The sequence below is a fragment of the Sorex fumeus genome, unplaced genomic scaffold (assembly GCF_029834395.1).
Source record: "Sorex fumeus unplaced genomic scaffold, SorFum_2.1 ptg000097l, whole genome shotgun sequence".
Taxonomy (NCBI): domain Eukaryota; kingdom Metazoa; phylum Chordata; class Mammalia; order Eulipotyphla; family Soricidae; genus Sorex; species Sorex fumeus.
In genome coordinates, this window is record NW_026606154.1 from 7,851,130 (window position 1) to 7,864,241 (window position 13,112).

The window sequence follows — 13,112 nt, forward strand, 5'->3', positions numbered from 1 at the left end:
TTAGCAGGTCATCCTAACTGCAGCATCTAGCCTTGATTGGGATTGGACCGGGGTAAAGCAGAATTGGAGAGGTCAGTAATGCTAAACTTTATGTGATTGCACCTTCTGTAAGCCGAGACCCTCTATAAAATATGTGTGTGATTGGCAATAAAGTGAACAGTCATCAGCTGCTCCTGGAGGGTGTTTCTCTGCACGCCCGTCAGCCTTCGCCCCGAGTCTGCCCGGACCCAGTAGCACAATGTCCATGCACATTGGGGGGAAAATTGTTCCCCAACAATGTTCCAGGCTCACTTGCCTTCCTGTGCTATCTCTAGACCTGTTGGCCCACCAAAAGGATCAATGATGGTGCGTGTGTGTGTGTGTGTGTGTGTGTGTGTGTGTGTGTGTGTGGCGGGAGGGGGTGTACACGCCAAACCCCAGATGCCTTCTTGATTGTGTTCTGCATTTGCTCTTCAGTTGCTTAATTAGTTCTTGGAAAGAGAGGACATGGGTTACTATTCTGAGTGACCCTATGCACAGTTCACAACCCTTTTTTTTAAATAAATTTTTATTAGCGAAACACCATGAGGTATAGTTGTAGACTTACAAATTTTGGTGCTTGGGTTTCAGTTAAACAATGATCGAGTACCCATCCCTCCACCAGTACCCATTCTCCACCACCACTGATCCCAGTATCCCTCTCACAAGTCACAACTCTTTTCAAGGCATCATAGATGCACCTTCCTTAAAACTAGACTCCAGCTGGAGAACCATCTAGGTTGGCTGGGTGAGTTTGGCGTGTGGTCTCAAAAGCAGTGAAACCCTCCTCCTTTCCCTCCCTTCTGTGTTACCCCACACACACACCAGGTACCCCCATCCCAGGAGACCCCAGCAGTTTCACTGTTGTTTTGAAATCCACTCTTTAAAATCAGTATTTAGCAGGGGGAGGTGTGTCTCCAAATAATACAACCCTGGACTGGAGCAGTGGAACAGCAGGTAGGGCATTCGCCTTGCACGCAGCTGACCCAGGTTCGATTCTCAGCATCCCATATGGTCCCCTGAGTACTGCCAGGAGTAATTCCTGAGTGCAGAGCCAGAAGTAACCCTTGTGCATTGCTGGGTGTGACCCAAAAAGGAAAAAAAATTAAATTAAATAAATAATAATGTAATTCTGACTGGAGCAAATAACGTTTTCAGTAGAAGGGGTTTCAGATACTGTGACGAGAATGGGGTAGCAGCACTGATGCTTTTATGAGACAGGGGTAACTTCTGTGAGGTTAAGAAACCCACCCCCCTCAGTCTCTGGGAAAGGGGGGGATGTCGTTCTCAATATTTGGTGTGCCAGACCGCAAGCTCCCACTTTCTACTCAGTTTATTTACTTTGGACTGATTTTTGTTCACTGTGGCTTTTTATTTTAATTTATGAAAATGTCAGAGCACATTGGACTTGTTTGTGGCTTGGAAAGAATAATTAAAGGCTGCAAGAATTAAATGTGGTGCCAAATTAATATCACTCTCCCCTTCCCTGCTGATCGTTTTATATCCGAGTCACATTTCAAGCTGGCTGGAAGCTTTGCCGTGTGCTTCTCAGACCCAGACTCTTATTATATTTGATCAGCAAAGAGCACAGTCGCCGAAGTTTTCTGGAGTCTCGTGCCAAGGGTTCAGACACGCAGGAGACGGAGGGTGTAATGGGATCACGGCTTTGTTATGTAGAACTGTCATGTTGGAAGCATGACTGAAAGGGAATTGTATCTTGAGTTTCATCTTCATTTAAAAATAAAAAACTTGGGGCCGGAGCGATAGTACAGCAGAGAGGGCATTTGCCTTGCACCCAACTGACCCGAGTTCAATCCCCGGCATCCCATAGGGTCCCCCAAGCACCACCAGGAGTGATTTCTAAGTGCAGAGCCAGAAGTAACCCCTGAGCATCACTGAGAGTGACCCAAAAGCAAAAATAAATAAATAAATGAAATCAAATAAATAGAAACTGGTGTGGAGGGGCTGGAGCAATAGTACAGCAGGTAGAGCTTTTGCCTTACATGTGCTAGTCTGAGTTTGATCCCCAGCAGCCCATAGAGTCCTCCCCCCCCCCAAGCTAGCCAGGAATGATTCCTGAGTGCAGAACCAGGAGTCAGCCCTGAGTACCTCCAGATATGGCCCCCAAACAAACCATCTAAAAACTGTGATGTTGGGGCTGGAGTGATATAGCACAGGGGGTAAGGCGTTTGCCTTGCACACGGCTGACCCGGGTTCGATTCCCAGCATCCCATAGGGTCCCCCGAGCACCGCCAAGAGTAATTCCTGAGTGCATGAGCCAGGAGTAAACCCTGTACATCGCTAGGTGTGACCCAAAAATCAAAAAAATAAATAAAAATAAAAACTGTGACGTGCAATGGGACAGAAACGGAGTGTCAGGCTGTGTGCACACCCCTTGCCCTGACCTGCTGCCCATCCCTGTTTTCCAGTGCCCTGGTTGCTGAGGAACAGCAGCATAGATAGCGGCGAGGCGGAAGTTGGCCGGAGAGTCACCCAGGAAGTGCCCCCAGGTGTATTCTGGAGGTCCCAGATCCACATCAGCCAGCCCCAGTTCTTAAAGTTCAACGTCTCCCTCGGGAAGGATGCGCTCTTCGGGGTCTACATCCGGCGGGGACTGCCACCCTCACACGCCCAGGTAAGGCCCGTGCAGGGCACTGGTGGCTGGTGGGCTGTTTGGAGTTCCACTCGCACACTTCCGTGCCCCCGGGGGCAAGCCTTGAAAGCAGGGGGTTGGGGGGTGGGGGAAAATCCCTGCTTTCTTGGCTTCTTGCTTTATAGCCCCTGGCCAGTCGGGCTATAAATATTATGCAACTGCTGTAGAACAAGAGCTTGATGAGTCTTCAGAATTTTCACCAAAGGGGCCAGAGAGGAAGCACAGTGGGTAGGGCGCTTGCTTTGCACGCAGCCAACCTGGGTTCATTCCCTAACAACACATAGGGTCTCCCAAGCACCACTGAGGTGTGATCCTGAGAACGGAGCCAGGACTAAGTTCCTGAGCACCAGCTGGGTGTGGTCCTGAATTTTAGCAACTATGTGGACCCTTGGAACCCAGCGATTCCATTCCTCGGTAAAGAGCACAGAGAATGGATGTTTTTATTACTTATCAAAGCCCATGACACTGATATTCCTATAGCAGCTTTGTTTAGAATCCATAAGTGGGCATCAGCTGGTGAGTGGGAAAATGAGAAGGGAAGGCTAGAGTACTGGGAGCACTGAGTATGACTTCCTGAGCACTATCAGGAGTGAGCCCCGAGCAGTAACCTGGGAGTACCACCGGGCGTGGCCAAAAACTAAAAACAAAAAACAGAAACAAAACAAAACAAAACCCCAACCATCAAGAAAAGAAAGCCTCAGGGCTGGAGTAATAGTACAGTAGGTAGGGCATTTGCCTTGCCTGCAGCCAACCTGTGCTCGATTCCCAGCATCCCAGCATCACAATCACAATCATCCTGTTGTTCGTCGATTGCCTCAAGCAGGCCCCAGTAATGTCTCCTTCGTCCTAGCCCTGAGATTTTAAAAAGTGCCATATTCAAGGCTCTTTCAGGCTTAGGAGAATGAGACCCATCATTGTTACTGGTATTTGGCATATTGGGTACGCCACGGGGAGTTTGCCAGACTCTGCCGTGTGAGCAGGTTACATTCGATAGCCTGCCAGTTTGTCCAAAGTAGGAATGAGATAATAAGATGTCACGCGTGCATGGCCGCAAATGTGGCTGTGCACTTCTGGAAGCTGGGTTTTATAGTCCCTGGGTCTTGGCCATTGATGGGATTACACAGCGCTGGGGGTCAGATGGTGGGTGTGACCCACCATCACTATGAGTAATTCCTGAGTGCAAAGCCAGGCCCTGAGCATTGCCGGGTGTGACCTAAAAAGCAAGAAAAGAAAAGAAAAGAAAAGAAAAGAAAAGAAAAGAAAAGAAAAGAAAAGGAAGCCTCGTGTTGTTATACATTACCCCATGTGGAGCCCTGTATGCTAAAAAAGACAAGCAGATACAAAGGCTGTGTATTAAATGATGCCATTTATAGTGCCAACAATAGACAGGGGCAGAAAGTAGCTGAGGGGGAGCCTAGGCTGAGCCAGAGGAAGCCCCCCCACCCCCCACCGGTGGCTAAGGGGCTGGGGGTGTGATGTAAATGCTTTGAGATTAGCCATCATGGTTGTGCCATGCAGTAAAATAGACCACAAACCGGGAAGGTGCGAATTGGTAGCACTGATGGTATGTGAGTCCTAGGGGGAAGGGAAAAATGAAAAAAAAAAAGTGAGGGATGGTGGAGGAGAGCAGAGTCCCGTCTACTTGGGCCAATCTTGCCAGATCTAAAGGCTAGTCCTTAGACTCCATTTAGGTGCTCTGGTTATCCGGTTAGTTTGTTGAAATATCATCAGGAGATATCCCAATGTGTCTGAAGAGGTACATGGGGCCAGAGCAAGAGTACAGCAACTGGGGAGGGTGTTTGCCTTGCATGCAGCCCACCTAGGTTCAATCCCCGACACCCCAGAGGGTCCCCCAAACACTTACAGGATAATTCCCGAGTTCAGAGCCAGGAGTCACCCCTGAACATTGCTATATGTGACCTTCCCCTCCAAAAAAAAAAGAGGTGGATGTCCCAGCAGTCATTTCTCCTGTACATCCTGCAACTGTGATCCTTGGAAAGTCCTTGGCACTGTGAAAACGAGACAATCCCCAGTGTTTGGATTGGAGAGGTGGCATGACATGGCAGGGCTCTTTGTTTTTTTCTCTTGTACCCCCTTCTTTCCACTCATCCTGGGAGAGATTTCATTAAAAACCTACCAACTTGGGAGAAGTTAGACACAGACACACACAGACACACAGACACACAGACACACACCACACACACACACACACACACACACACACACACCATCCTCCTCAGTCTGGTTTTGTTTTCCAATAAGAAGATCTGCAAGGGGAAACCTGAGCAGGGTTCTTCTTGCCTCATTGGCTTCCAAATCCAGCAAGAACATCAAAGCAGTGCTACAGGAGAACACACCAAGTGGCGGGAAAGTAGCCTCCGTCACCCGTTATAGCCCCCTCGAAGCTGATTTTAAAAGGTGCTGGAAAGCTGTTCATCTAGAACATTCGCTGGGAAGGATGTAAAGCTGCACACCCATGGGTGAGGGTGGAGCTACACAGCTCACCAGGTCTTGGTCTGCAGCACGTGCAGACATTGCGAATCAATGACCGTGTTCCTTCTTCCCTGAGCTCCGAGCATCCATGCTCCCAACAGACTCTCTCGGCAGACAGCTGTGGCTAGTTGACTGGTGTTGGCCCTCAAAAAAAAAGATTCTTGGCCAGTTCCTCCTTCCAGCCTGAAAAGATGGTTCTAGGAGAGACTCTTAGAGAATCCTTTCTCTTTTGAGCCAGGACTGTGTAACATTTTACTGCCCAATACAGTTGCATGCAAAGTGGTCTCCATCTATCCATGGGGTGGGGGGGGGGGGGAATATTGGCTCCTTCCATTGTTCATCGATTTGCTCGAGCGGGCCCAGTAACGTCTCCATTGGAGACTTTGTTGTTACTGTGTTTGGCATATCAAATACATCACGAATAGCTTGCCAGGCTTTGCCGTGCGGGCGAGATACTCTCGGTAGCTTGCCGGGCTCTCTGAGAGGGGCGGAAGAATCGAATTCGGGTTGGCCACGTGGGCCGTGAGCAAGGCAAACACCCTACCCGCTCTGCTGTTGCTCCAGCCCCTGACCAAGCAGAAATCAGATCTGTTCTTCCAAAAGATTTTCATCCCACAGTCTGGAGTAACAGCAGGTGGTACACATGCCTTGCACGCCACCAACCTGGGTTCAATCCCCAGCACCCCATAGGGAGGGATCAAGCCTCCCCCTTCCAGTAAGTGATCCTTAAGCGCAGAGCCAGGAGGAAGTACCAAGCACCACAGGGTTCAACCCCAAAACAAATCTAATTTTTTAAAAAAATTTGATTACATCACTGTGAATAGACCTTACAAAGCTGTTCATGGTGAGGTTTCAGTCATACAGGATTCCAACACCCAACCCTCCACCAGTGTACATTTCCCAGAACCAGTGTCCCCAAGTTACCTCCCATCATCCCCCTCCCTTTCCTTCACCCTTCCTCTTCATCTCTCTCCTCCTTTGGGGCATTGTGGTTTACAACCCAGATACTAAAAGGTTGTCGTGTATATCCCGATACCTACTTTTAACACTCAGTTCTCGTCCAGCGTGATCATTTCCAACTATTATTGTCATAGTGGTCCCTTCCTTCTCTATCTTACCTACTCTCCGCCCCACACTTGTGGTAGATTCCAACCATTGACCAGTCCTCCTAGCCCTTGTTTTCTCTATCCCTTGGATATTAGTCTTATGGCAGACCTGAGTTCGATTCCTCTGCCCGTCTCGGAGAGCCCGGCAAGCTACCAAAAGTATCTCACCCACACAGCAAAGCCTGGCAAGCTTCCCATGATGTACTCGATATGCCAAACACAGTAACAAGTCTCATAATGTTACTGGGCCCACTCAAGCAAATCGATGAACAATGGGAGGACAGGGACAGGAAAATATAAGAATATATATTTTAAATATATATATATTTAAGGGCTGGAGAGATAGCACAGTGGTAGGACTTTTGCCTTGAGTGCAGCCAGCCCAGCCGAGCCTGGTTCGATTCCTCCACCCCTCTTGGAGAGCCCGGCAAGCTACCAAGAGTATCTCTCCCACACGGCAAAGCCTGGCAAGCTACCCGTGACATATTCGATATGCCAAACACAGTAACAACAAGTCTCACGATGGAGACGTTACTGAGGGCCCGCTCAAGCAAATCGATGAACAACGGGAGGACAGTGACAGTGATATATTTAATTTTTTTAATATAAGAATAAAAAAATAGGGCTGGAGAGATAGCACAACGGGTAGGGTGTTTGCCTTGCACGTGGCCGACCCGGGTTCAATTCCCAGCGTCCCATATGGTCCCCTGAGCACCACCAGGAGTAACTTCTGAGTGCAGAGCCAGGAGTAACCCCTGTGCATTGCTGGGTGTGACCCAAAAAGCAAAATAAATAAATAAATAAATGAAAATAACAACAACAAAACCCCACCATCATCTGAGAGGTTTGAGCTGAAAGTGGTGAACTTAGGTCAAGTCGCTGAAGTCATGAAGATAACACTTGGGCAAAATAGCTGAAAGCATGCAAGTTGAATATTAGCATTTGTTTCACCTTCACCAGTTGGCTAAACTCTGCTACCCTTTGTGTGGCTTTTCTTTGGAGGCGGCCTTCAGCATCTTTTGGAAAATCTAGTTCATGCAGGCGCTTCTCTCCCTCCCAGTTCAAGTTCGGGGTGGGGGGTAGGGACGGGGATGGGGGTGGAGGGAGATGTGTGAAGGGGACACATGCTGGGTGTGGAGCTTGTCAGATGCGCTGGAGCCCAGTTGGAGAAAGGAAGGGGGTCAGTCACCATGGATGCGACTTTGCCCTGGCTATAAATCTGGGCAACCCCAGATGACCTCATTGTCATGCAAAAGTTCCCACCCGCTGGTTTGGCCGGCATCTTGGAAGCCCCGTCTGTCAATCCCAGGAACAACAATGTTACCCTTTAACAAATCTCAGAGTACTTCCTTCCCCATTCAGACAGCTGGGGTCCTGATGGGGTGACCTCCTGAGTGGGGAGAAGAGAGGGGCTGGAGGGCTCCCAGGGGCTCACAACCCCAAGCCCCCGCCACCCCCAGGCCTTCCCTTTCCACAACCAACCAGCATGGAGACCAGAAATCTCCCACCCGCATCCTTGCGTGGTACCCAGGCCTGGGAGAGAGTGAGCGGAGCAAACATCTCTCTTTGTCCTCATCAGCACAGTTCTTAGTTAAAGAAATAAGGATCTTTTTCTTTTCTTTTCTTTTTTTCTTTTCTTTCTCTCTTTCTCTCTCTTCCTTTCTTTTTCTTTTTCTTTCTTCCTTCCTTCCTTCCTTCCTTCCTTTCTTTCTTTCTTTCTTTCTTTCTTTCTTCTTTCTTTCACTTTTTAGGTCACACCCAGCAGTGACGTTCAGGGGGTGACTCCTGGCTCTGCACCCAGGAATTAGTCCTGGCAGTGCTTGGAGGACCCTATGGGATGCCGGGGGGTCAAACCCAGCTTCGTTGCATGTAAGGCAAATGCCCTCCTCACTGTACTATTGCTCCGGCCCAAGGATATTTCTTTTTTTAAAAAATACAAATTTCTGGATGGTGCCGAGCCTCCTTGTTAACTTAGGCCAGCTTGGTTTATTCCTGTCTCCAGCTCAGAGAACTGGCTTTGCAGTGAATGCCCCTTGACCCTCTCTCTCTCTATCTCAAGGGAAGCCAAGCACACCCACACCTCATGGGGGGGGGGGGGGGGGGGGGGTGTTGGGCATTTCCCCAACCTGCTGTAGGAGGCTCAAATCTTGGCAGCTGAGTGCTCCAAGCTGCCTGGGAAAGACCAGGCTTCCCACTTGCCTGGCAGAGCTCAGAGCTCAGACAGGCTGATCCTTACACATGGGTCTTTGGTGCACCCCTTGGTCGGTGAGAACCAGAGATACGCAGATGCCTGTTCTCAGCCCACCAGAACCCGAATGATTGCTGTTGGACCCAGGGAATGTGGACCTAAGTGGCCCCTTTCGCTGAGCCGGGCTTATACCGACTTCCTAGGTGCATTTTCTCATCTCCACCTTGCATGGGGAGAGACAGAATTGGGGTCTCGTCTGCCCAGGGGCCCACGGCTATGGGTGGAAGGCTTGGGGTTCTGCTTGGAGAGATGCACACCCATGCCAGGCTCCTGTCTTGTGCCAAACTTGGAACTTTGGCAACCGGACATTCTCCCATTGCCTCCCCTCCCCTCCTCCATCGGATTGAGTTGCACAACCAACACACATCCATTAGACGCCCCCTGCTGGCAGGGTGTGGGACCAGATGTAGCTTTTTTTTTTTTTAATTGAATCACTGTGAGAAAAATTAGAAAGCTTTCAGGGTTAAGTCTCGGTCATGCAATCATCAAACACATTTCCCTTCACCAATACTTATTTTTCACCACCAAGAACCCCAATAAACCCCCCTCCCAACCCTCCAATGACGGTGAGACAGATGAATTCTAATTAAACACTCTACTTTGATTAGATTCATTGTTTCGACAAAAGATGCACCATTATTATTTAGAGTTTACACCCCCAATCAGACCTGTTGAAAAGGCATTGTGAAATAATTTGTTTTCTACAGCTGTTACAAGAATCAAATGATGTCGCACGGCCACAATAGCGGCCGCGCGATTTTGGATTTCTGGTATTTTACTTATTAAGCCTGGAAGTATTTCTGCTGAGAGTCAGATAATTATGAGACTGGTTTCTGTGGCTCTGGAGCCATGGCCGTGCCGGAGAGCCGCTCGTGGAGGGCAACTCATGACCTCGGTATGGTGTGAAGGGACGAGCCAGGAACGCCCCCCTTCCCATGAGGTTCCAGTCGCCCCGTCATGACCAGCTCATACCTGGCTTTCCAAGAAGCTCTGAGGCGGCTGCCATCTTTCTTTCCCTTTTTTTTTTAAATGACAAATCAATGAACAACGGGATGACAAGTGATAAGTGATAATGACAAAAAGACAGGTGAGGTTCATTGGACTGGACCCCCTCAGCGCAACTCACTCGTCCTTTGGAGAGATTCTTTTTCTCCCTTCTTCTGGGTGGGATCCAGAAGCAGCAAGATGAGGGCTGGAAAGACACGATTAGATCCATCCATTGGCAAACATTTCAACCAGACACTTGCTGATTTTCTCGGCCGGATCTATCCACAGGGGAAAACCTCCCTTGCCCATCCAGAAAGGCCCTCCTGGCTGGGGCAAGGGTGGCACCCTCTGGTGGGGAAGGGAAGGCTGAGATTGGGTTGCTGACTGTGGCTCCCGGGTGAAGGGTTAAAGCCCAAGACCCAGGTGGAAACATCCTGGTCCCAGGGTGGAGTTTCTCTCTGCACCTTTGGGGCAGAATGTTGGCGATGGTCCCTCTTGGACTCGACTTTGCCGTCCATAAAACAAGGACCATCCCTCATGGTGGGGGGGGGGGGGGGGAGAACGTGAGATTAAATGGGAGAGCGCCTCTGCAACCAGCCAGCACCCCAGGGAACTCTGGCCCTCTGTCCCACTGGGCCCACACCTGCATCATCATGCTCTCTCAGAAGTTACCTAGCAACTGGCAGGCTCTGGGGAGGAAGCCCAGGTCTCAGGCAGAAACGGATGCTCAGAGGCACACTGGATTTTATTTGTGGGGCAGGGGGGGCAAGGCAGGAGGAGAGAGTCAGGCCACACCCAGCGGTGCTCAGGGCTGCCTACTGGCTCTTTACTCAGCGTTGACTCCTGGTTCTGTGCTCAGGGTTGACTCCTGACTCTGTGCTCAGGATCACTCCTGGCTCTGTGCTAGGGAATTACTCCAGGCTCTGTGCTTGGGGATCACTCCTGGCTCTGTGCTCGGGGTTCACTCCTGGCTCTGTGCTTGGGGATCACTCCTGGCTCTGTGCTCACAGCTGACTCCTGACTCTGCGCTCCGGTATCACTTCTGGCTCTGTGCTCAGGGCTCACTCCTGGCTGACTCCTGACTCTGTGCTCAGGGCTGATTCCTGGCTCTGTGCTCAGTGCTGATTCCTGACTCTGTGCTCAGGTATCACTTCTGGCTCTGTGCTCAGGGCTGACTCCTGACTCTGTGCTCAGGGCTGACTCCTGGCTCTGTGCTCAGGGCTGACTCCTGACTCTGTGCTCAGGGCTGACTCCTGGCTCTGTGCTCAGGGGCTGACTCCTGACTCTGTGCTCAGGGCTGACTCCTGGCTCTGTGCTCAGGGCTGACTCCTGACTCTGTGCTCGGGGATCACCCTCATCCTGGCTCAGGGAACCCAATGCAGAGTCAGGGATTGAACCGTGCACTACACAAGTGACTTCAGGCCCTGTCCTCTCCCTGAGCGTTCGCTGGTCCCCCGGCAGACTCAGAGTCTACAGGTGCATAAGGGTTAGGAGGTAAACCCCGCCCCCCAGCCCCGATTATCACGTCCAGACAGGCTGAGATGGGCATCCGTCGTCCAGAGCCAGTGTTTCCCCCGTCTCACCCCACGCTCTCTGCTCTCTTCAGTACGACTTCATGGAGCGTCTGGACGGCAAGGAGAAGTGGAGCGTGGTGGAGGCGCCCCGGGAACGCCGGAGCATCCAGACGCTGGTGCAGAACGAGGCGGTGTTCGTGCAGTACCTGGACGTGGGCCTGTGGCACCTGGCCTTCTACAACGATGGCAGGGACAAGGAGACCGTCTCCTTCAACACCGTCGTCCTAGGTAGGTTCTGGGGCGTGCACGTGGGGGCCCGAGGGGAGCCATCCCGGGCTCGCCTCTGTTGAAACGTCTGTTTCCACCCCCCACCCTCCCCCACCCCCACCTCTGCAAACAACCCCAGCCCCCTCCATCCCTGCGAACCCCAAAGAGTGAGAGGTGCTGAGTGGCCCAAGCGAGGCCCACATGTGTTTGTTTGCAAGGCCTTGCTCTCCTCCTGGGTCAGGGAGCTCTCACCTCTCGGCACCGGGTCATGGAATCAGGGAAGTCAAGTCACAGGGGCTGTGAACGTGCGTTAGAGATGGACCTTCAGAATTGCCCTTCGGCTGGCCAGTGGTTGGAAGCCTGCCGTGGAGTTGGGGGGTGAGGGGGCAGTTAGGAGAGAGAACATGGCATGACCATAACAGTGGGAAATGATCATTTGGGACAGGAACTGAGTGTTGGTAGTAGTAAAGGATAGACCTGATAGCCTTTCGGTATCTGTATTGCAAACTCTAAGGCCCAAAAGGAGGGAGGGAGGGAGAGAAAGAGAAAGAGGGAAGGAAGGAAGAAGGAAGGAAGGAGTGAGGGAGGGAGGGAGGGAGGGAGGGAGGGAGGGAGGAATGAAGAAAGGAGGAAGGAAGGAAGGGAGGGAGGGAGGGAGGGAGGAATGAAGAAAAGGAGGAAGGAAGGAAGGGAGGGAGGGAGGGAGGGAGGGAGGAAGGAAGGAAGGAAGGAAGGAAGGAAGGAAGGGAGGGAGGGAGGGAGGGAGGGAGGGAGGAGAGGGAAATAAGGAGGAAGAAAGGAAGGAGGAGAAGGAAGGGAAGAAAGGAGGGAGGGAGGAAGGGAGGGAGGAAGGCAGGAAGGAGGAAGAAGGAGAAGGAAGGAAGGAAAAAGAAGGAAGGAAGGGAGGAAGGAAGAAAGGAAGAAGGGAGGAAAGAGGGAGGGAGGAAGGAAAGAAGGAAGGAAGGAGGAAAGGAAATAAGGAGGAAGAAAGGAAGGAGGAGAAGGAAGAACGGAGGGAGGAAGGAAGCAAGGGAGGGAGGGAGGGAGAAGGAAAGGAAGGAAGAAGGAAGGAAGGAAGGAAGGAAGGAAGGAAGGAGAGAAAAAGTGCCGGCTGTGGCGGGCAGGAGGGTGGGGTGATGGGAGGGAAACTGGGGACATCGTAGTGGGAAATGTCCACCGGTGAAGGGACAGGGTTTGGAGCATTCTATGACTGAAACCCGATCATGAACAGCTTTGTAAATGTGCATATCACTGTGATTCAATAAAAACCGGGGGAGGGGATTGCCTTGGGGGCCAGAGTTGGGTGCAGCTGCAGGGCATTTGTTTGTAGGTTCAATCCCCCTATCTGTCACTGTCACTGTCCTCCCGTTGTTCATCGATTTTTGCTCAAGCGGGCCCAGTAACGTCTCCATTGTGACACTAAGTACTGTGTTTGGCAATCCCCAAAAATCTTAAAAAAAAAAAATCTAATCGGGCAAGGGCCAGAGAGATAGGGCAGTGGGTAGGGCCCTTGCCCCGACCTGGGTTTAATCCCCAGCATCCTGTATGGATCCTCCCAAGCACCACCAGGAATAATTGCTGAGCTTGGAGCCAGGAATAGCCATGGAATAACCCCTGGGCACAGTCAAGTATGGCCCAGAAACAAAACAAAACAAAAAAAATTAGGCCAGGTTTTTAGGGGACATTCTCTCTCTCCCCTCTCTCTTTCTCTCCTCTCCTCTCTCTCTCTCTCTCTCTGGCAGAGAACGGACCTTCCCACAGCCCTGACTCAGGCTTCCCACCCCTGTGCCCCCGCATTAGGGAGGAGCAATTTCCCCCTCCCCCTC

General features: G+C 51.1%; 1 protein-coding gene across 1 annotated transcript in view; it reads left to right on the forward strand.

The window, feature by feature from the left end:
* LOC130041084 (teneurin-2-like) overlaps positions 1–11,307 on the forward strand; it is a gene marked incomplete at its 3' end in the record, with an annotated part of 839,548 nt that extends 828,241 nt beyond the window's left edge. The window contains exons 7-8 of the mRNA XM_056133111.1: positions 2,448–2,653; positions 11,112–11,307. Of these exons, the coding sequence (XP_055989086.1) occupies positions 2,448–2,653; positions 11,112–11,307 (402 nt within the window). The remainder of the gene's footprint in view (positions 1–2,447; positions 2,654–11,111) is intronic.
* Between the last annotated feature and the right edge of the window lie 1,805 nt (positions 11,308–13,112).